Below are 23,187 nucleotides of genomic sequence, written 5' to 3'. Positions count from 1 at the left end.
TCCACCATGCTTGACAGATGGCAACAAGCACTCCTCCAGCATCTTTTCATTTGGTCTGCGTCTCACAAATGTTCTTCTTTATGACCCGAACACCTCAAACTTCGATTTGTCTGTCCATAACACTTTTTTCCAATCTTCCTCTGTCCAGTGTCTTTGTTCTTTTGCCCATCTTAATCTTTTCTTTTCATTGGCCAATCTGAGATATGGCTTTTTCTTTGCAACTCTGCCTAGAAAGTCAGCATCCCGGAGTCGCCTCTTCACTGTTGACGTTGAGACTGGTGTTTTGCGGGTACTATTTAATGAAGCTGCCAGTTGAGGACCTGTGAGGCGTCTGTTTCTCAAACTAGACACACTAATGTATTTGTCCTCTTGCTCAGTTGTGCACAGGGGCCTCCCACTCCTCTTTCTATTCTGGTTTGAGCCAGTTTGCGCTGTTCTGTGAAGGGAGTAGTACACAGCATTGTACGAGATCTTCAGTTTCTTGGCAATTTCTCGCATGGAAAAGCCTTCATTTCTCAGAACAAGAATAGACTGACGAGTTTCAGAAGAAAGTTATTTGTTTCTGGACATTTTGATTCTGTAATCGAACCCACAATTGCTAATGCTCCAGATATTCAACTAGTCTCAAGAAGGTCCGTTTTATTGCTTGTTTAATCAGCATAAAATACAATTGCTTTTCTTTCGAAAAAACAAGGAAATGTCTAAGTGACCCCAAACTTTTGAACTGTAGTGTAGCTCCAGGTAAATGTTGCAATTCTTCAGCCATTCCTGAACCTGTGACTAAAAACAAGCTACATTAGGGCAGTACCAAAACAAGTGATCTAATGATTCGGTCTTCAATTTTTATTAGTCATATACACATGATGTATGTGGAGTACAGAGTGCAACAAAATGCTTTCTTGCAGGTTCACCACAAGACAATGCAACAACAATAGAAAAGTAATTAAGTGAATATAATATCATGCATTTAAGTGCAAAATTGTATGCACCAATCCCCATTGGTTCTTGAAGAATATAACTTATTAATGCCTCATGAGCTTAGTTCAACTGTCATACCCCATCAGAAGCCGAAATATAAGCATGTTCCATTGTAATTGTAAACAAACACTGTATAACCTCAAACATTGTTAAAACCATGGTCCCTCCTTATGAATTTGAGAGTGGTTACATTTCTCCCATCACTCAGCTGTTTACCAAAACTGTGGTGGGGTGTCCACTTTGTTGTTGTTTGAACTGCCGATTGTCCCTTCAAGATGACATACAACTCTGTTGATGTTGATGGCGTATGCTCCAGAAGGACTAAAAGGCCTAACTAAGTAAGCAGGCTGTAAGACTGAGCGCCTGATGCTGAGAGAAATGTTGGGAAGATTCTCATGGCAGGAATTTCAAGACACTCAAGATACAGCTTCAGATGTGCAGGTAAAATAAGTCAGTGTCTCAACAATAAATAGCCTATCAACAACGTGGTGCGAAGGGTTCATGTTCAATCTTCTTCAAGAGCATAAATCTGCTTTTGTCACGATTGTTGATAAAATTATTCCTAGAATTTTGTGGTTCATTAATAATGCATTACTTCTATAAAGAAACGTCCTCATATTGAAGGAGAAGCTTTAGTTGTAGATGGAGATGGTTCTATTCTGTGCGTGTGTGTGTGTGTGTGTGTGCGCGTGCTGGGTGCGCGTGTGTGTGTGTGTGTGTGTGTGTGTGCGCGTGCGGAGGTGACATGAAGAAGCTGACTGCTCTGAGCCTCTTTTGGGCTCTTTTCAGCAGCAGCAGTAGCATCTGCTTAGCCTCTCTGTCTACTTGTGTCCCAAATGGCACTCTCTTCCCTTTATAGTGCACTACTTCTTCACCAAGGCCTATAGGGTTCTGGTCAAAAGAGGTGCACTATAATAGGGTGCCATTTGGGATGCATCCTCTAGGATAATAAGCCACACACCTCTGCTGACTCTTCTGTCAGACCTGGCCGAAGCCTGCCGTCTGTCTGTCTCTCATCTGAAGTTGAAACAAAGTCTCTTACTGATCGATGAATAAACCCTTTGAACTCAACCAAGCCTGTGTAGTTAGTCACTGAGTAATACATTGAGGCACAATACTACAGTAGGCTCCGGTACTATAGATAATAATAATAATAGTTTATTTAATTTGTAAAGCACTTTTCTCACATACAAGGTGCTGATGTAATCAGAGCATGATGTATGAATGTCGGTATAAATGTGTGGTGTCAGGGTGGTTGGGATTTAACAGACAGCAAAAATACACATTTAGTTTTTTTTACAACACATTTTTTATTGAATAACAAACACAGAAAAGGCAGGCTGGTAGAACACACTTCTTATGTACATCAGATTAGTTACAGTTACATCTTTGAATTAGTCAACTTCCAAGAGACATTATTGTTTTTTATGAACAGTAACGATGTATTGTATAAATGGACTGACTTGAATGTCTTTGTGTCCTGTTTGGCAGGGTCCACCTACAGTGTTTTGTCCACCATGCCGTCTGACTCTGAAAGCAGCAGTTCCCTCAGCAGCATAGGTGAGTCTGGAATGGTTGATCTCTTTTGGCAGTAGTAGGGGGGCAAAATTCCCAGGTTTGCCAGAAACTCAAGTTGTAATATTCCTGGAATCAAGCAGGAATAAACAGGAAATCCGGAATCCTCTAACCAGGATTTCTGGAACAATCCTGTAGTTGTATGAATGTTTGAATATAAATGTGTTGTTCTTACGGCTTAGGAAGCTAGGTGAATGTGGTCCAGAGAACTGGCTAACCAGCCAGACAGCATGCTATTTCTGACTTTCAGTCAGCACAAACAAGTGATTACACAGATGTGAAAGGATTTACAAAGGCAACCCACCAACCCCCCGGAATGGTTTTCATTGAGCCATTCTCTCTCTGAGGGAGAGGGATATAGCTGTGTCCCAAATGGCACCCTATTCTGTACATGGTACACTACTTTTGACCAGAGCCCTATGGGGCCTGGTCAAAAGTAGTGCACTATATAGGGAATGAGGTGTCATTTGGGTGGACGCCAGAGGGATTGCCCTGCAGAGCAGAGCCGAGCTACTGAAAGAGGGGTGCAGGACTCTGTTGTGGTGGTTGTTGTTTTCTTTAGTCAGGGGAATAATCAGTGGCCCAGAAAGAAAACAACATATAGCAGTGTTTTATTTATATCAACACTGCAACATAGGCCCATTGATTTAATGAATTGAGGCATGGCTGGAGTGTTGGACTGATTACACTCACAAAACAGGACAAGTCAATGGTTAAAGGGGTAATCTGGGATTGTTTCATCCATTTTTGGACTTTTAAATTGATGGTATATAGCCATTGGTTCTTAAAGACTTCAGCTCCTAACTGCCTCATGAGCTTAGTTAAAAAAACAGTGGCGCGGTGACCGCTTTGTTATTGTTTAAATCCCAGGTTGTCCCTTTAAACATAGTCATGAAGACCTCATGTGTCACATTTTGCTGCTTTGTTGATTATTGTTGTCACATTATTCATAATAACGATGTGCCAATTTACTTTGGATTGTTTGGCTTATGGATTTAATGAAGTATGACACAAGTGCTCTGTCTCAATTGGTGCCTCAAGACATGTGGAGATCTGAGAGGATTTGATAAATAAACAATATACAATATCCTACAATATCCTAGATCGGAATGAATGAAATAATCTTATTAAATACTTTTTTCTTTACATAGTTGAATGTGCTGACAACAAAATCACACAAGAATTATCAATGGAAATCAAATTTATCAACCCATGGAGGTCTGGATTTGGAGTCACTCTCAAAATTAAAGTGGAAAACCACACTACAGGCTGATCCAACTTTTATGTAATGTCCTTAAAACAAGTCAAAATGAGGCTCAGTAGTGTGTGTGGCCTCCACGTGCCTGTATGACCTCCCTACAACGCCTGGGCATGCTCCTGATGAGGTGGCGGATGGTCTCCTGAGGGATCTCCTCCCAGACCTGGACTAAAGCATCCGCCAACTCCTGGACAGTCTGTGGTGCAACGTGGCGTTGGTGTATGGAGCGAGACATGATGTCCCAGATGTGCTCAATTGGATTCAGGTCTGGGGAACGGGCGGGCCAGTCCATAGCATCAATGCCTTCCTCTTGCAGGAACTGCTGACACACTCCAGCCACATGAGGTCTAGCATGGTCTTGCATTAGGAGGAACCCAGGGCCAACCGCACCAGTATATGGTCTCACAAGGGGTCTGAGGATCTCATCTCGGTACCTAATGGCAGTCAGGCTACCTCTGGCGAGCACATGGAGGGCTGTGCGGCCCCCCAAAGAAATGCCACCCCACACCATGACTGACCCACCGCCAAACCGGTCATGCTGGAGGATGCTGCAGGCAGCAGAACGTTCTCCACGGCGTCTCCAGACTCTGTCACGTCTGTCACATGTGCTCAGTGTGAACCAGCTTTCATCTGTGAAGAGCACAGGGCGCCAGTGGAGAATTTGCCAATCTTGGTGTTCTCTGGCAAATGCCAAACGTCCTGCACGGTGTTGGGCTGTAAGCACAACCCCCACCTGTGGACGTCGGGCCCTCATACCACCCTCATGGAGTCTGTTTCTGACCATTTGAGCAGACACATGCACATTTGTGGCCTGCTGAAGTTCATTTTGCAGGGCTCTGGCAGTGCTCCTCCTGCTCCTCCTTGCACAAAGGCGGAGGTAGCAGTCCTGCTGCTGGGTTGTTGCCCTCCTACGGCCTCCTCCACGTCTCCTGATGTACTGGCCTGTCTCCTGGTAGCGCCTCCATGCTCTGGACACTACGCTGACAGACACAGCAAACCTTCTTGCCACAGCTCGCATTGATGTGCCATCCTGGATGAGCTGCACTACCTGAGCCACTTGTGTGGGTTGTAGACTCCGTCTCATGCTACCACTAGAGTGAAAGCACCGCCAGCATTCAAAAGTGACCAAAACATCAGCCAGGAAGCATAGGAACTGAGAAGTGGTCTGTGGTCACCACCTGCAAAACCAGTCCTTTATTGGGGGTGTCTTGCTAATTGCCTATAATTTCCACCTGTTGTCTATTCCATTTGCACAACAGCATGTGACATTTATTGTCAATCAGTGTTGCTTCCTAAGTGTTGTTTAACTGTTCCCTTTATTTTTTTGAGCAGTGTAGTTATAGCTCCACCTAGGTGGATGTAAGTCTCACCACACTGCTTATACAAATCAAATCCTCAGATCTCCAGAAATGCATAGGGCAGGGAGTAGGGTTTCGGGTTTCGGGGTGGATTTGGGATGGGGCCGTAATGTCGGTGTAAGGGCCCTAGCCATCAGTGACAGTCTGACTGTGACAGGTACCACGGGTCAAGCCTCGTCCCCTCCTCCGGCCCACATGGAGAAACGCCACGGTCAAATGAGTGAGAAGATGGAGGCGGTTCTGTTCCAGCTGAGACAGGTGACCCGCGAGAGGGACGAGCTACGTAAACGCCTGGCCCTGTCCTCGCCCGGCACCACCTTCGATGACTGCAGGTACAGTAGCACTCACGGTAGAGACAGAACCGCTATAGATACTGCAGTTACAGTACTCTACACCAATGGTTCCCAAACTGTGGGCCGCCCCCTGGTGGGTTGGGGTCTACAAATTTGTTGGATGCATTTTCTGTTTGTTTTGGTTGTATTTCAGATTATAGAAATAGAAATTCATGGTAAATAATGTATTGTGATATTTTGGAGTCACTTTTATTGTAAATAAGAATATAATATGTTTCTAAACACTTCTACATTATTGTAGATGCTACCATGATAACGGATAGTCCTGAATTAATCGTGAATAATGATGAGTGAGAAAGTTACAGACTCACAAATATCAGACCCCCAAGACATGCTAACCTCTCACCATTACAATAATAGGGGAAGTTAGCATTTGGGGGGTATGATGTAGAAGTGTTTAGAAACATATTCTATTCTTATTTACAGTAAAAGTGACTCCAAAATATCACAATACATTATTTACCATTCATTTCTATTTAGCACAAAATAATCTGAAACACAACAAACAGAAAATGCCTCCAACAGTTTGTGTCATGAACTGTGCTTTTGCGCGCAGGATGTTCCCCAATGCTGGAAGGGTGAAGGTCTGAGTGAAGAAGTTTCGGAACCCTTGCCCTACGCTATATACAACCCTCACTATAGACAGAGTCTGGCCTTCACCTGGGACCACCTTCGATGGGGATGGTCACGCTTATTCCAATATAATAAGAGACAGAACAGCTATATCTACTGTAGGTACAGTATATAACCTGGCTATGTACTCGCCTGACATCACTTAGAACCGTTATATACAGATACTCAGCCAACAGATAACATGCTCACCAGGGATGGCCACCCTTTTATTCGTCCTAAGTGACTCTACCGCTAGAAGCAAAGTGAAGTCAAAGCAAAAAAAGGAGACGCAAAATGGGATCCACATTTTGTGAGCTCAGTAACTCTGTTAAAACATTAAACAAGAGTCTATGTATTTTGAATGAATCTACTCTTCCCCACCTCTCTCATAACAAACGGTCACACCATACTGCTCTGCACTTTAATCTGCTCCTGGGGTCTTGATTCTGATGCGTCACTCTTTTCTGTCATCTCTCGTGTGTGCCTGTGTGTGTGTGTGCCTGTGTGTGTGTGTGTGTGTGTGTGTGTGCGTGCGTCTATCCATTTGTGTGTGTGTGTGTGTGTGTGTGTGTGTGAACCAGGCCCAACTCCAAGTCAGGCCACGACTACGAGCGTCTGAAGCTGCAGTGTATGAAGGCCATGGCAGACCTGCAGTCCTTACAGAACCAACACAGCACAACACTGAAGAGATGTGAGGAGGCTGTGAAGAAAGCTGACTTCTACCAGTGAGTGGTACACACACACACACACACACACACACACACACACACACACACACACACACACACACACACACACACACACACACACACAGACAGACAGACCGACCAACACCCTTCTCTAATCTACCAGTGAGTGTTATACACATACACACACACACTTTTCTAATCTACCAGTGAGTGGAGTGCAGACCTGGGTTCAAATACTATTAGAAATATTTCAAATGCCTTGTGCATTCGCTTTAGCTTGCCTGGAGTGCCAGGTGGTTGGGGTTAGCTCGCAACAGGCGAGCTCATTCAAGCCCACCTAAAGTTTTTGACAGTATTTCACATAGTATTTAAATCCCGGTCTGTAGTGAAGTGCATGGGAGTGGTTGGAGTCCATAAATATTTTAGCGTTCTCCCAGCGCATTTATGTTGCATGCTCTGAATTACTCCTATTCTCACAATCAGGCGGTGTAATGGATGGATGGGCTTTTAACCTGTGTTTGTCCCTCTTATGAGATCTGTGCGGCAGATTGCACAGAACATTTTTTCCCGAGGGAAAAGTCCCATTCCAAATGCTCTTGCTCAGTTAAACCATTATCCCAGTACTTTGACACCAGGGATTTTAAAAATCAAAGTGAGCAGAGCCACTGCTTTTCTGTCAGAAAGATCAGATCATGATTGTTCTAGTCTGTGTCGTAAATGGCAACTTATTCCCTTTTTAGTGTACTACTTTTGACAAGGACCCATAGGGTGCCCTGTGTAGGGAATAGGGTACCATTTGGGATGCACACCTTGTCTCTTTTGTATGAAGGTTTAGGTAGACAATGAAATCAGCCTACACAACCACAGAAATAAAATCGATTTCTGTCCTTAATTTCACTCTCTAAAGCTTCTAAACACCATTATGATATTTTGAATCCTGTCTAGTGCAGAATTAGATCCCTTTGTCTGGTATATTAATATTTAACATTGTTTTATGTACTTTATCATTTGCCATTTTATACAGTTTTGGCAGGCATTGTCAAGCAAAGTGTTCAAACCACCAGCACTAACTGGAGGTTGAACTGCAAGAATTGAGGATTCTGCACTTGCCTCTTCCATTGACAATCGTGAATGTGGGAATGGGTGCTATCCTCATTGAATGTCAATTTGCCTGACAGTTGTGATACCCGTTCATCATAATCCATTCCAACTCATGGCACAACAAGCTTAATACCAATATAGAATTATACTATAAAGTCTAAAAAATTTGAATTACCCACAATCCAAGTCACATGGCAAAATAGGAAATGCAAGATGATTAAAACCACAGGCTAATGAGTTCAATCACCCAATGTTCTCTCTCTGGTTATCCTCATAAAATATACTTACATTTTGAGCAACATATTAAGTTGGATTCATTATACATTATTTTGGTAAAATGAAATCAACAAATCATTGAACGACTTGCATTATTTTTATTTTGTAAGATATTTTTGACACTTTATTGAGACAGTTCTGAAATGACAGAGGAGATAGAGATAGGTGGTGGAAACAGATTGAAGGGTTGGAGCGGGGAATTTAACCCCGATCTTCGTGACATGTATCGAAGCTGGGTGCGTTAACGCTAGACCACGGGCTCTGCATTCATTTTTTATTAAGTATATGTTTATTTTAATTTTTTTGGTCAATTTCAATTCAGCCCAGAATAATTTCTTACAGTGTGGCTGTGAGGTTGAGGTTGAAATGTACCATTTTACACCCCCTCCTGTTTCTAATCTGTCTAAATAAAGCATTGAAAAAAATATATATTCTCCAGAGGCCCTTATCATCTATTAATATTTAGGATATAAACCATTTGCATTTCTAAACCATTGAAAGGGAAAGGAAAGGGAGATACCTAGTCAGTTGTACAACTGAATGCATTCAACTGAAATGTGTCTTCCGCATTTAGCCCAACCCCATATGAGAAAACACAGTTTTTGTGTTTTGATGCTACCTTTTACATGCACTGAACCCCCTGTTTTCACAACACTCTCTTAAAAACACCAATATTCAGATTGAATAACCACTTTGGGTGTTTCAGAGTACTTCATTTCTGTTTTAAAACACATTCTGTGTATTAAAAACACTTACATTGGGTTTACATTTAAACACCAGATCTCAGCATAGGTGTCACACCCTGGCTATGGGACTCTAGTTGTTGAGCCAGGGTGTGTTTGTTCTATGTGGTGTGTTTCTATGTTGGGGGTTCTAGTTCGTCTATTTCTATGTTTTGCCTGCGTGACTCCCAATCAGAGGCAACGAGTGTCAGCTGTTGGCTGGTTGTCTCTGATTGGGAGCCATATTTAAACTGTCTGTTTTCCCTTTGTGTTTGTGGGTTTTTGTTCCGTGATTGGTGTATGTAACCAGGGACGTCACGGTTTCGTTTTGTTGTTTTGATCGTGTGATCATTTATTAAATAAAGAATATGTTTGCCTTCAACGCTGCGCCTTGGTCCTCCTCCTTAGACGATCGTGACAGAAAAACCCACCAAAACTGGACCAAGCAGCGTGAAGAGGAGAGAGGAAGGACTTGGGATCGATGGAGTAGGGGTCTCGACTGGGCTAAGCCGAGTGAAGAGCAGAGAGGGTGGACTTGGGAACAGTGGAGGAAGAGTCTCGACTGGGTCAAGCCTAATGAAGAGCAGAATGGCTGGAGTTGGAGGCAGAAGAGCGAGAGTTGGGCGAAAACTATAGAGGCCTGGCCCACGGGGAGGAGAGACCCCCAGAAATTTTATAGGGGGGGGCTCACGACGTCGGGGCAGCAGGAGGCCGCGATAGAGCGGTCCAGCGGGTTGGCAGAGGAGGCCGCCATGTTAAGGGGGCCACTGGTCACTAAGGGGAAGGAAAGTGTGGAGGCACGGCGAGAGGTACTGGGGTGTGTTACCAGTCCGGTCCGGCCCGTTCCTGATCCCCGCGTAGGGCCAGGGGTGTGTGTCCCCAGTGCGGTCCGGTCTGTTCCTGTTCCTCGCATCGAGCCTGTGGTGCGCGTCGCCAGCCCGGTCCGGCCTGTTCCTGCTCCCCGCATCGAGCCTGTGGTACGCTTCGCCAGCCCGGTCCGGTCCGTTCCTGCTCCCCGCACCAAGTCAGTAGTGCTTTTCGTCAGCCCGGTCCGGCCCGTTCCTGCTCCCCGCACCAAGTCAGTGGTGCGCTTCGTCAGTCCGGCGCGGCCCGTGCCTGCCCCCCGCACCAAGCCTACGGTGTGCGTCGCCAGCCCGGCCCGGCCTGTTCCTGCCCCTCGCACCAAGTCTACTGTGCGAGTCGTCAGCCTGGTCCAGCCCGTTCCTGCCACTCGCACCAAGCCAGGGGTGCGAGTCGTCAGCCTGGTCCAGCCCGTTCCGGCCACTCGCACCAAGCCAGGGGTGCGAGTCGTCAGTCCAGTGAGGCCCGTTGCTGCTCCACGCACCAAGCCAGGGGTGCGTATCGTCAACCAGGTCCGGTCCTTTCCTGCCTCACGCACCAAGCCAGGGGTGCGCGTCGTCTGTCCGGCACAACCCGTGCCTGGGTCACCGGTGCCTAACCAGGTACCGGTCAACGGCTCCACTACGGAGTTGAAGCTAACCGCTCCTGCTACGTCCAGTCCAGCTCTAGCCAGCGGGGCCAGACCGGACCAGGGGCGCTATGGGGGGTTTGTTGGAGGGTGGTGGGCAAGCCCGGAGCCAGAACCGCCGCCGAGGAGGTATGCCCACCCAGCCCTCCCTGTTTTGCTCTTTTTTTGAGGCGCGTCGCAGTCCGCGCCTTTAGGGGGGGGTACTGTCACACCCTGGCTATGGGACTCTAGTTGTTGAGCCAGGGTGTGTTTGTTCTATGTGGTGTGTTTCTATGTTGGGGGTTCTAGTTCGTCTATTTCTATGTTTTGCCTGCGTGACTCCCAATCAGAGGCAACGAGTGTCAGCTGTTGGCTGGTTGTCTCTGATTGGGAGCCATATTTAAACTGTCTGTTTTCCCTTTGTGTTTGTGGGTTTTTGTTCCGTGGTTGGTGTATGTAACCAGGGACGTCACGGTTTTGTTTTGTTGTTTTGATCGTGTGATCATTTATTAAATAAAGAATATGTTTGCCTTCAACGCTGCGCCTTGGTCCTCCTCCTTAGACGATCGTGACAATAGGTGCACTACTTTTCATGGTTTCATTACACAATCATGGTGCTTTGAGACTTTATATTTTTACAGTGTAACACCAACACTGAGGAAAAGAAAGGCGTGAGGAGAGGGGGCAGGAGGTTCTCTCTGTCTGTCCATGTGTGTGATTTAATGATGCCTGCCATACTGTCTCCATAGTGTGGGGACCAACCAACCTAACAGCTGGGGCAGAATGCAAACAGACAGATGAAGGATTAGCCCCAATGTTTAAGCCTCTGTCTCTCTGCCTCTAGGTCCAGGCCATGTTTGTCTTCATCTATGGCTGCAGCAGAAAAAAGTTATTTATTTATTTATGTCTGCTACTGGAGTGGACTAAAAAGCAACTGTCCACAAAGCACTGGTAGTTTATTCCTTTAAAGCTTGAGAAAATGTTTCTTCACCGAACTGCTCACAAGTTTGAAGTTTCACAATTTTGAACACTGGATTGCTTAGCACACCAACATGCATTCAGAAAGTATTCTGACCCCTTGACTGTTTTTCACATTTTGTTACGTTACAGCCTTATTTTAAAATGGATTAAATAAACAAAAATGTCCTCATCACTCTACACACAATACCCCATAATTACAAAGCGAAAACAGTTTTTTTTTTTGTTGCTAATTTATTAAAAAATAAAAACAGAACTACCTTATTTACATAAGTATTCAGACCCTTTGCTATGAGACTCGAAATTGAGCTCAGGTGCGTTCTGTTTCCATTGATCATCCTAGAGATGTTTCTACAACTTGATTGGACTCCACCTGTGGTAAATTGAATTGATTGGACATGATTTGGAAAGGCACACACCTGTCTATATAAGGTCCCACAGTTGACAGTGCATGTCAGAGCAAAAACCAAGCCGAGGTCAAAGGAATTGTCTGTAGAGCTCCGAGACAGGATTGTGTCGAGGCACAGATCTGGGGAAGGGTACGAAAAAATGTCTGCAGCATTGAAGGTCCCCAAGAACACAGTGGCCGCCATCATTCTTAAATGGAAGAAGTTTGGAACCACCAAGACTCTTCTTAGAGCTGGTTGCCCGGCCAAACTGAGCAATCGGGGGAGAAGGGCCTTGGTCAGGGAGGTGACCAAGAACCCGATGGTCACTCTAACAGAGCTCCAGAGTTCCTCTGTGGAGTTGGGAGAACCTTCCAGAAGGACAACCATCTCTGCAGCACTCCACCAATCAGGCCTTTATGGTAGAGTGGCCAGATGGAAGCCACTCCTCAGTAAAAGGCACATGACAGCCCGCTTGGAGTTTGCCAAAAGGCACCTAAAGGACTCTCAGACCATGAGAAACAAGATTCTTTGGTCTGATGAAACCAAGATTGAACTCTTTGGCTTGAATGCCAAGCGTCACGTCACCCTACGGTGAAGCATGGTGGTGGCAGCATCATGCTGTGGGAATATTTTTCAGCGGCAGGGACTGGGAGACTAGTCAGGATCGAGGGAAAGATGAACTGAGCAAAGTACAGAGAGATCCTTGATGAAAACCTGCTCCAGAGCACTCAGGACCTCAGACTGGGGGTGAAGGTTCACCTTCCAACAGGACAACGACCCTAAGCACACAGCCAAGACACCGCAGGAGTGACTTCGGGACAAGTCTCTGAATATCCTTGAGTGGCCCAGCCAGAGCCCAGACTTGAACCCAATCGAACATCTCTGGAGAGACCTGAAAATAGCTGTGCAGCGACGCTCCCCATCCAACCTGACAGATTTCTATAAATCTGTTTTTGCTTTGTCATTATGGTGTATTGTCTGTAGATTAATTAGGGACAAAAATAATTTAATCCATTTTAGAATAAGGCTGTAACGTAACAAAATGTGGAAAAAGTCAAGGGGTCTGAATACTTTCCGAATGCACTGTAGTTTACTCTGTGTCCTCCTACCTGCTCATTGTAGTACATTAACTACAACACCCATTCAATAGAGAACACATGACAGGGTTGATGCACATTAATTCTAGTTGGTGTATCTTTTTTCTGTGTGCAGCACGCTCCACAGTCGTCTGGCCAGCGAGCAGTCTCAGCTGAAGGAGGAGCTGGATGCTGTGAGGCAGGTAAGGTATCTGTATTCCAAGTATACCTGTACTTAGTTGCGAAACACATTTCCCTATTTGGATGCTACCGTACTCTATTCGATTAAATTCAATCCAATTCTATTTAATTATATTATGCAGGACAACATCCAGCTGGTCAGAGAACACAACCATGTGAAACAGAGCTGTGAGGAGATGAGGAGACTACATGATGAGGACCAGAGAGAGCTGGGAGACATGAGGCTGCTTCACCAACAGGTACTGGAGTAGAATACACACTCAGCCTGACATGCTCAAGGTTTTTGGGTCAGGGTCCTCTCTTTTGGATCCAGGGGGTGGCAGGTAGCATAGATGTTATAAAAGCAGGCCAGCAACCAGAGTGTTGCCAGTTCGAATCCCTGGTCTGATGGGAAATTTGGCAAAACCTTTGCTGTCTATTCTGGCACTGACTGACGTTTCTTTTGACCTTTCTTTAAATAACTTTTTGGATTCTGACATATGAGACAGATTCTACATGTTCTGCCCATTTAGGACCATTAGCACGGTCAGACGAGCTCAATCCACCATGTCGTCATAGTGATCAGAAATGCCTTCAAATTAGACAAATCACCAAATTAATTATTAATTAATTATTATTAGTTAAATTAACCATTTAGTTTCTCTCATTGCTGCTCTGGTTGCACCTCAAGTGGCACCCTATTCCCTTTATAGTTAACTCTTTTGGCCAGTGCCCATAGGAGCCTGTAGGGAATAGGGTGCATCCCAGGGTGCCATTTGGGATGCACCCTCTGTAGGATCTATTTTTAGCTCTCATTATAGTTTGAACCCTTGGTTCATATCATTAATTGTTTGTCAGTCATATCTAACATGTTCATGGGGAATGCTTTCTATGCCAGTCTGATCAGTAGGTGCCTAATTGGCTAGGTCCCAAATGACACCCTATTCCCTATATAGTGCACTACCTTTGACCAGGCCCATGTCTACCCAAAGCTGGGATTGCTGATGAGCTCATGTCATTACTAAGTAAACTAGCATCAAGCAGCATCCAAATTAACAATCAAATGAGCCTGATGATGTCAATTCAAATTAGGCTGCCGTTGTGAATTACGTCTGTTAAGGATTTTATGAGCGAGCCAATGCCATGCGGTAGACGTGCAGAAAACGCCTCGGTGTAGGTTTTGCCTGATACCCATGTTGAATATACATAATGCAATAATCATACAAATATGTTACAATTTTATCCAAAGCGCCTTATAGTTCAGTGAATGCATACATTTTTTGTAGCCTACTGTATGTGACTGTTCTCACTGTGGGATGTTCATTATTATGACACATTACTTACATTACGTGTATTCATATTATTATCTTTTACTTTAGTTGAGTTGTTTTAAAGCCATCGCAGTAGAAGTGTAGCGGAGCCGGAGAGGCACATTGTAAATGTTCTGCGTGGTTTCTCTTCTCTCTGACTGAAGGAGTCTCTGCTTAGTGACTTAATTTAGCCCCAAGACCCTGACCTCTGCTAAATTACATTTTTTCTTGGCAGTAATTTAACAAACTGTTCCAATGTTGGATTATTTATTTAACTAGAAAAATGTTGCGCCTTTTCCTTTGAACTCTGAGCACTCAGAATGAAACAGAGTTTCGGTGTAACCTTTGTAAACATAGCCATGGGCTGTGTCCCAAATGGCTCCCTATACAGTGCACTACTTTTGAACAGGGCCCATAGTGCACTATATAGGGAAGAGGGTGCCATTGGCCCTGGTCAAAAGTAGTGCACTGTATAGGGAATAGGATGCCATTTGGGACGCAACCTTACTGACTGAAGCACCGTCTTGTTTTCTGGTGCTTAATCTATTTTTACACTATGGAGGAGATGAGGGCACTTTAGTCTGCGCTGCTTTATAAAGACAGAGTGGTTGTTGACTCAGTCATGTTCAGTCATTATCTGTAGCACTGCCATGTCATCAATGAGACGGCTGTAGAGAGAGTGCTATAGTGTTGTTGTGCTGTAAATAGACTATACTGGAATGTATTATATAGTGTAGATAGAGACAGCACTGTCTTCTACTGTTGTATTTCCCAGTGGTCACAGTGGTGGTTAAGTATACAGTGCTGTCTCTATCTCTAGACTGTAGATGTACTGTAGATGTACTGTAGATGTACTGTAGATAGACTGTACCCTAGTGTATTGTACAGTGAGGGGAAAAAGTATTTGATCCCCTGCTGATTTTGTATGTTTGCCCACTGACAAAGACATGATCAGTCTATAACAGTGAGAGACAGAATAACAACAAAAAAATCCAGAAAAACGCATGTCAAAAATGTTATAAATTGATTTGCATTTTAATGAGGGAAATAAGTATTTGACCCCTCTGCAAAACATGACTTAGTACTAGGTGGCAAAACCCTTGTTGGCAATCACAGAGGTCAGACGTTTCTTGTAGTTGGCCACCAGGTTTGCACACATCTCAGGAGGGATTTTGTCCCACTCCTCTTTGCAGATCTTCTCCAAGTCATTAAGGTTTCGAGCCTGACGTTTTGCAACTCGAACCTTCAGCTCCCTCCACAGATTTTCTATGGGATTAAGGTCTGGAGACTGGCTAGGCCACTCCAGGACCTTAATGTGCTTCTTCTTGAGCCACTCCTTTGTTGCCTTGGCCGTGTGTTTTGGGTCATTGACATGCTGGAATACCCATCCACGACCCATTTTCAATGCCCTGGCTGAGGGAAGGAGGTTTTCACCCAAGATTTGACGGTACATGGCCCCGTCCATTGTCCCTTTGATGCGGTGAAGTTGTCCTGTCCCCTTAGCAGAAAAACACCCCCAAAGCATAATGTTTCCACCTCCATGTTTGACGGTGGGGATGGTGTTCTTGGGGTCATAGGCATCATTCCTCCTCCTCCAAACACGTCGAGTTTAGTTGATGCCAAAGAGCTCCATTTTGGTCTCATCTGACCACAACACTTTCACCCAGTTCTCCTCTGAATCATTCAGATGTTCATTGGCAAACTTCAGATGGGCCTGTATATGTGCTTTCTTGAGCAGGGGGACCTTGCGGGCGCTGCAGGATTTCAGTCCTTCACGGCGTAGTGTGTTACCAATTGTTTTCTTGGTGACTATGGTCCCATCTGCCTGAGATCATTGACAAGATCCTCCCGTGTAGTTCTGGGCTGATTCCTCACCGTTCTCATGATCATTGCAACTCCACGAGGTGAGATCTTGCATGGAGCCCCAGGCCGAGGGAGATTGACAGTTATTTTGTGTTTCTTCCATTTGCGAATAATCGCACCAACTGTTGTCACCTTCTCACCAAGCTGCTTGGCGATGGTCTTGTAGCCCATTCCAGCCTTGTGTAGGTCTACAATCTTGTCCCTGACATCCTTGGAGAGCTCTTTGGTCTTGGCCATGGTGGAGAGTTTGGAATCTGATTGATTGATTGCTTCTGTGGACAGGTGTCTTTTATACAGGTAACAAGCTGAGATTAGGAGCACTCCCTTTAAGAGTGTGCACCTAATCTCAGCTCGTTACCTGTATAAAAGACACCTGGCAGCCAGAAATCTTTCTGATTGAGAGGGGGTCAAATACTTATTTCCCTCATTAAAATGCAAATCAATTTATAACATTTCTGACATGCGTTTTTCTGGATTTTGTTGTTGTTATTCTGTCTCTCACTGTTCAAATAAACCCACCATTAAAATTATAGACTGATCATTTCTTTGTCAGTGGGCAAACGTACAATATCAGCAGGGGATCAAAAACTTTTTTCCCTCACCGTATAGTGTTGTATCTGTAAATGTCTTGTAGTGTATATTGTGGAATATGGACAATAAAGTTGTATTGTATTGTGTATATAGTACCCAGTGGAGAGTTTACCCATCTTTTGTGGAAAAATGCATTGAAATTATAGGGAGCGTTACTTACTGTGAACAACGATCAGTGTTTATACTTAGAAATAAAATAGAATGATTAAAATGGGCTTGAAACTCTAACCCTGGCAATTTTTAAACTCATGGGTACGCTCGCAATGGCTGCCTGGTATTGTGATGCAATAATTTCCATGGTATTTTTGAATGTTCTATCATAGAATTAGGAATTAGAATAGGATCACTATGTGTTCTATCAACTGATGCTGCATCGCCATGATAATGTGGTTCATGCAAGGGGATGTAGCTCAGTTCGTAGAGCATGGCGTTTGCAACGCCAGGGTTGTGGGTTCGTTTCCCACGGGAGGTATAAAAAAATAAAGTAATGTATGCACTAACTGTAAGTCGCTGTGGATAAGAGCGTCTGCTAAATGACTAAAACGTTTTAGTCATTGACTCAACAAATCACAGCACAGACTGAAGGGTACACTTCTTGCTTTTACTTCCTGGCATGGGTACACTCAAAATGGCTGCCAGTCCACCCATTATGCCATCATTGACTTGAATGGAGATACACTTTCTATTCATTCTATTTCTGTGCATTTACACATCGATTGTTTTTTTTTACCACTACGTCACTGATAGTACTGTTGCTGTAGATCGTACAACACTACACTACAGTATAGTACAGTCTATTTCCCAGAGGTTACTGTAAGTAACACAACTCCCATGCACACTTGTCAATATTTTTAATCAGTCCACTTGCCTTTATTGACAGTACAGTTGATAGTAAATCAATATAGGGAAAAAGGACTTACATATGCCGGAGACTGGTCTAGTGGTAGTTCTGCTGACTCTGGACCACACATCAATTCAAGCAATTCTATCATGCCCTTCAACTATCCATACCCCTCTCTGTAACTGTCTTTCAACTACCCATCTCCCTCTCTGTAACTGTCTTTCAACTACCCATCTCCCTCTCTGTAACTGTCTTTCAACTACCCATCTCCCTCTCTGTAACTGTCTTTCAACTACCCATCTCCCTCTCTGTAACTGTCTTTCAACTACCCATCTCCCTCTCTGTAACTGTCTTTCAACTACCCATCTCCCTCTCTGTAACTGTCTTTCAACTACCCATCTCCCTCTCTGTCTTTCAACTACCCATTTCCCTCTCTGTAACTTTCTTTCAACTACCCATCTCCCTCTCTGTAACTGTCTTTCAACTACCCATCTCCCTCTCTGTCTTTCAACTACCCATCTCCCTCTCTGTAACTGTCTTTCAACTACCCATCTCCATCTCCCTCTCTGTAACTGTCTTTCAACTAGCCATCCCCCTCTCTGTAACTGTCTGTCAACTACCCATCTCCCTCTCTGTAACTGTTCTTCAACTACCCATCTCCCTCTCTGTAACTGTCTTTCAACTACCCATCTCCCTCTCTGTCTTTCAACTACCCATCTCCCTCTCTGTAACTGTCTTTCAACTACCCATCTCCGTCTCTGTAACTGTCTTTCAACTACCCATCTCCCTCTCTGTAACTGTCTTTCAACTACCCATCTCCCTCTCTGTAACTGTCCTTCAACTACCCATCTCCCTCTTTGTAACTGTCTTTCAACTACCCATCACCCTCTCTGTAACTCTTTCAACTACCCATCTCCCTCTCTGTAACTGTCTTTCAACTACCCATCTCCCTCTCTGTAACTGTCCTTCAACTACCCATCTCCCTCTCTGTAACTGTCCTATCATAAAACAATACAAAATGTACCAAAACATTTACATTGTAGTCATTTAGCATAGACTGTTATCCAGAGCGACATACTGTACAGTCAGTGCATTCAACTAAGTTGAGTATTGAAATATGTAAATAAAATGAATGAGCTCTCTGTTCCAGGTGATGAGAGATGGGTCGTCAGAGATCCTCAACAAGCTGTATGACACAGCTATGGACAAGCTAGAGGGTACCAAGAGAGACTACGAGGCTCTGAGGAAGAGGTACAACGACAAGACAACATATATTAATTGTCAATGAATTATTATATTACTATATTGTACTAGTGACCCTGTGTTGATAAGCAAGTACATCAACTCCCCCAAGGGAGCTAGCCTTCTTGGACCTGTTGATAGGTTTGTAGATCACTTCGGACAAGCTCACTCTCCCTTCGTGTTTCATTCTATTATTCTAGGTACAATGAGAAGACAGCCAACCACAACACAGACCTGAGCCGTCTGGAGCAGGCAGAGGAGGAGAACAGGAGGCTACAGAAACAGATGGATATGTTGTTGAAGCAGAGAGACACTGCTACACACTACCAACAACAGTACTCTACCTCTATGAGGAGGTAAGAGACACGCACGCACAGAGGTCAACTTTAATTGCCTGTCTCCATAATAGGGTTGGGAATTGCCAGGGACCTCACGATACAATATTATCATGATACTTAGGTGCCGATACAATATGTATTGTGTTTTAGTTATTTTTTACCCTTTATTTTACCAGGTAAGTTGACTGAGAACACTTTTTCATTTACAGTTACAGGGGAGATGAATGAACCTATTGGAAGCTGGGGATGATTAGGTGGCCATGATGGTATGAGGGCCATATTGGGAATTTAGCCAGGACACCGGTGTTAACACCCCTACTCTTAAGACAAGTGCCATGGGATCTTTAGTGACCACAGAGTCAGGACACCCGTTTAAAGTCCCACCTGAAAGACGGCACCCTTCACAGGGCAATGTCCCCAATCACTGCCCTGGGACATTGGGATGTTTTATTTTAGACCATAGAAAGAGTGCCTTCTACTGGCCCTCCAACACCACTTCCAGCAGCATCTTGTCAAGCCAGCAGTGGGATGCAGGGTGACGTGCTGCAAGGTGGTGTGCTATTGTGATTTAATGTTCAAAACATATTGCTCACTATATATCTTCTGCAGCGAGGCGAGAGAGTGCATGTGAAAATTAGTTTTGATCAGTCATGGAAATAAAAGTGCTGAAAACATTTTGGCTCACTATTTAAAAAGACGATGGAGAACAAGCTATAGGATGAAACATACTGGAGTTTTGGCGCAGGTACAGCCTCCTAGCGGTAGCTAACGCTACCTAGCAAAAATTTATAAATCGATACTTGGAGTCAAAGTATCAATATAATATAGTCCAAAATAATTTCATGATATGTAACCATCTGTATTTTTTCCCCCCATCACTACTACATAAGTGTTCATAACTGTTCATAAATCACTCAGAAGTGCTTGAAGTAATTCAGTCCAGAGGAGATGAAGGCCTGTGATTGCAGATCTATGCTACTTAGTTTAAGAGTTTCCTTTGTGATGCCAACTGGACAAGCTTCATCATATGTTGCCTTTTTAAAATCAGATATTGCTGTATATTTAAGAAGTTATTTTTACTGTGAGCTATTTTCTGTCTTCTCATTCACATAAAAGGGCTGCGTTTGTTTGTATCATACCTCATCCCCTTATCTCTCTCCTGTCCTGTCATTTCAACTATCTTCTTCTAGGTTCCACTCTAATAAAAGGGCTAGTGTTTGTATTATACTATACTTGGTTCCCTAAACACAACCTCTTTCACCCCTGTCCTGTTACTGTGTCAGGTTTGACTCAACCTCTCTCCCCCCTGTCCTGTTACTGTGTCAGGTTTGACTCCATCTCTCTCCCCCTGTCCTGTTAATGTGTCAGGTTTGACTCCATCTCTTTCCCCCCATGTCCTGTTAATGTGTCAGATTTGACCCCACCTCTCTCCCCCCTGTCCTGTTACTGTGTCAGGTTTGACTCCATCTCTCTCCCCCCTGTCCTGTTACTGTGTCAGGTTTGACTCCATCTCTTTCCCCCCTGTCCTGTTGCTGTGTCAGGTTTGACCCCACCTCTCTCCCCCTGTCAAATCAAATCAAATCACATTTGATTTGCCACATGCGCTGAATACAAAAGGTGTAGACATTACAGTGAAATGAAACTTACTTACAAGCCCTTAACCAACAATGCATTATTTAAAGTTTTTTTTATTTTTTTAAGTGTTAAGTAAAAATAAATAAAAGCAAATAACTAAAGAGCAGCAGTAAAATAAAATAACAGTAGGGAGGCTATATACAGGGGGGTACCGGTGCAGAGTCAATGTGCGGGGTCACCGGCTAGTCGAGGTAATTGAGGTAATATGTACTTGTGGGTAGAGTTAAAGTGACTATGCATAAATAATAGACAGAGAAGCAGCAGCGTAAAAGAGGGGGGTGGGGGGGCAGTGCAAATAGTCTGGGTAGCAATGATTAGCTGTTCAGGAGTCTTATGGCTTGGGGGTAGAAGCTGTTGAGAAGCCTTTTGGACCTAGACTTGGCGCTCCGGTACCGCTTGCCGTGCGGTAGCAGAGAGAACAGTCTATAACTAGGGTGGCTGGAGTCTTTGACAATTTTGAGGGCCTTCCTCTGACACCGCCTGATATAGAGGTCCTGGATGGCAGGAAGCTTGGCCCCAGTGATGTACTGGGCTGTACGCACTACCCTCTGTAGTGCCTTGCGGTCGGAGGCCGAGCAGTTGCCATACCAGGCGGTGATGCAAGCAGTCAGGATGCTCTCGATGGTGCAGCTGTAGAACTTTTTGAGGATCTGAGGACCCATGCCAAATCTTTTCAGTCTCCTGAGGGGGAATAGGCTTTGTCGTGCCCTCTTCACAACTGTCTTGGTGTGTTCGGACCATGATAGTTTGTTGGTGATGTGGACACCAAGGAACTTGAAGCTCGCAACCTGTTCCACTACAGCCCCGTCGGTGAGAATGGGGGCGTGCTCAGTCCTCTTTTTTTTCCTGTAGTCCACAATCATCTCCTTTGTCCTGATCACGTTGAGGGAGAGGTTGTTATCCTGGCACCACACGGCCAGGTCTCGGACCTCCTCCCTATAGGCTGTCTCATCGTTGTCAGTGATCAGGCCTACCACTGTTGTGTCGTCTGCAAACTTAATGATGGTGTTGGAGTCGTGCCTGGCCATGCAGTCATGGGTGAACAGAGAGTACAGGAGGGGACTGAGCACGCACCCCTGAGGGGCCCCCGTGTTGAGGATCAGTGTGGCAGATGTGTTGTTACCTACCCTTACCACCTGGGGGCGGCCCGTCAGGAAGTCCAGGATCCAGTTGCAGAGGGAGGTGTTTAGTCCCAGGATCCTTCGCTTAGTGATGAGCTTTGAGGGCACTATGGTGTTGAACGCTGAGCTGTAGTCAATCTTATAAGCGACCGGGTTAGAGTCCCGCTCCTTGAAAGTGGCAGCTCTACCCTTTAGCTCAGTACGGATGTTGCCTGTAATCCATGGCTTTTGGTTGGGGTATGTACGTACGGTCACTGTGGGGACGACATCATCAATGCACTTATTGATGAAGCCAGTGACTTATGTGGTGTACTCCTCAATGCTATCTGAAGAATCCCGGAACATATTCCAGTCTGTGCTAGCAAAACAGTCCTGTAGCTTAGCATCTGCATCATCTGACCACTTTTTTATTAAACGAGTCACTGGTGCATCCTGCTTTAGTTTTTGCTTATAAGCAGGAAACAGGAGGATAGAGTTATGGTCAGATTTGCCAAATGGAGGGTGAGGGAGAGCTTTTTATGCGTCTCTGTGTGTGGAGTAAAGGTGGTCTAGAGTTTTTTTCCTCTGGTTACACATTTAACATGCTGGTAGAAATGAGGTAGAACGGATTTAAGTTTCCCTGCATTAAATTCCCTGGTCACTAGGAGTGCCGCCTCTGGATGAGCGTTTTCCTGTTTACTTATGGCCTTATACAGCTCATTGAGTGCAATCTTAATGCCAGCATCGGTTTGTGGTGATAGATAGACAGCTACGAAAAATATAGATGAAAAGTCTCTTGGTAAATAGTGTGGTCTACAGCTTATCATGAGATACTCTACCTCAGCCGAGCAAAACCTCGAGACTTCCTTAGTATTAGATTTTGTGCACCAGCTGTTGTTTACAAATATACACAGACCGCCACCCCTGTCTTACCGGAGTCAGCCGTTCTATCCTGCCGATGTAGCGTATATCCCGTCAGCTGTATGTTGTCCATGTCGTCGTTCAGCCACGACTCTGTGAAACATAAGATATTACAGATTTTAATGTCCCGTTGGTAGGATAACCGTAATCTTAGGTCGTCCAATTTGTTCTCAAATGATTGAACATTGGCTAATAGGATTGATAGAAGAGGCAGTTTACTCGCTCGCCGTCGGATCCTTACAAGGCACCCCGACCTACATCCACGGTATCTCTGTCTCTTACTTATGCGAATGACGGGGATTTTGGCCTTGTCGGGTGTCTGTAGGATATCCT

At 44.6% G+C, this 23,187-nt stretch overlaps 1 protein-coding gene across 2 annotated transcripts in view; it reads left to right on the top strand.

Annotated features, from left to right (window-relative positions):
- LOC121576289 (disks large homolog 5-like) overlaps nt 1-23,187 on the top strand; it is a 104,901-nt gene that overhangs the window by 36,884 nt on the left and 44,830 nt on the right. For both annotated transcript variants that reach the window (XM_041889385.2, XM_045222541.1), the window contains exons 2-8: nt 2,470-2,538; nt 5,327-5,501; nt 6,716-6,859; nt 12,970-13,036; nt 13,157-13,273; nt 18,769-18,869; nt 19,061-19,216. In XM_041889385.2, the coding sequence (XP_041745319.2) occupies nt 2,470-2,538; nt 5,327-5,501; nt 6,716-6,859; nt 12,970-13,036; nt 13,157-13,273; nt 18,769-18,869; nt 19,061-19,216 (829 nt within the window). The remainder of the gene's footprint in view (nt 1-2,469; nt 2,539-5,326; nt 5,502-6,715; nt 6,860-12,969; nt 13,037-13,156; nt 13,274-18,768; nt 18,870-19,060; nt 19,217-23,187) is intronic.

Source organism: Coregonus clupeaformis, chromosome 1, assembly GCF_020615455.1.
Source record: "Coregonus clupeaformis isolate EN_2021a chromosome 1, ASM2061545v1, whole genome shotgun sequence".
Classification (NCBI taxonomy): domain Eukaryota; kingdom Metazoa; phylum Chordata; class Actinopteri; order Salmoniformes; family Salmonidae; genus Coregonus; species Coregonus clupeaformis.
The sequence above is the reverse complement of the archived record's forward strand: the minus strand, read 5'-3'. Positions and strand labels throughout refer to the sequence as shown.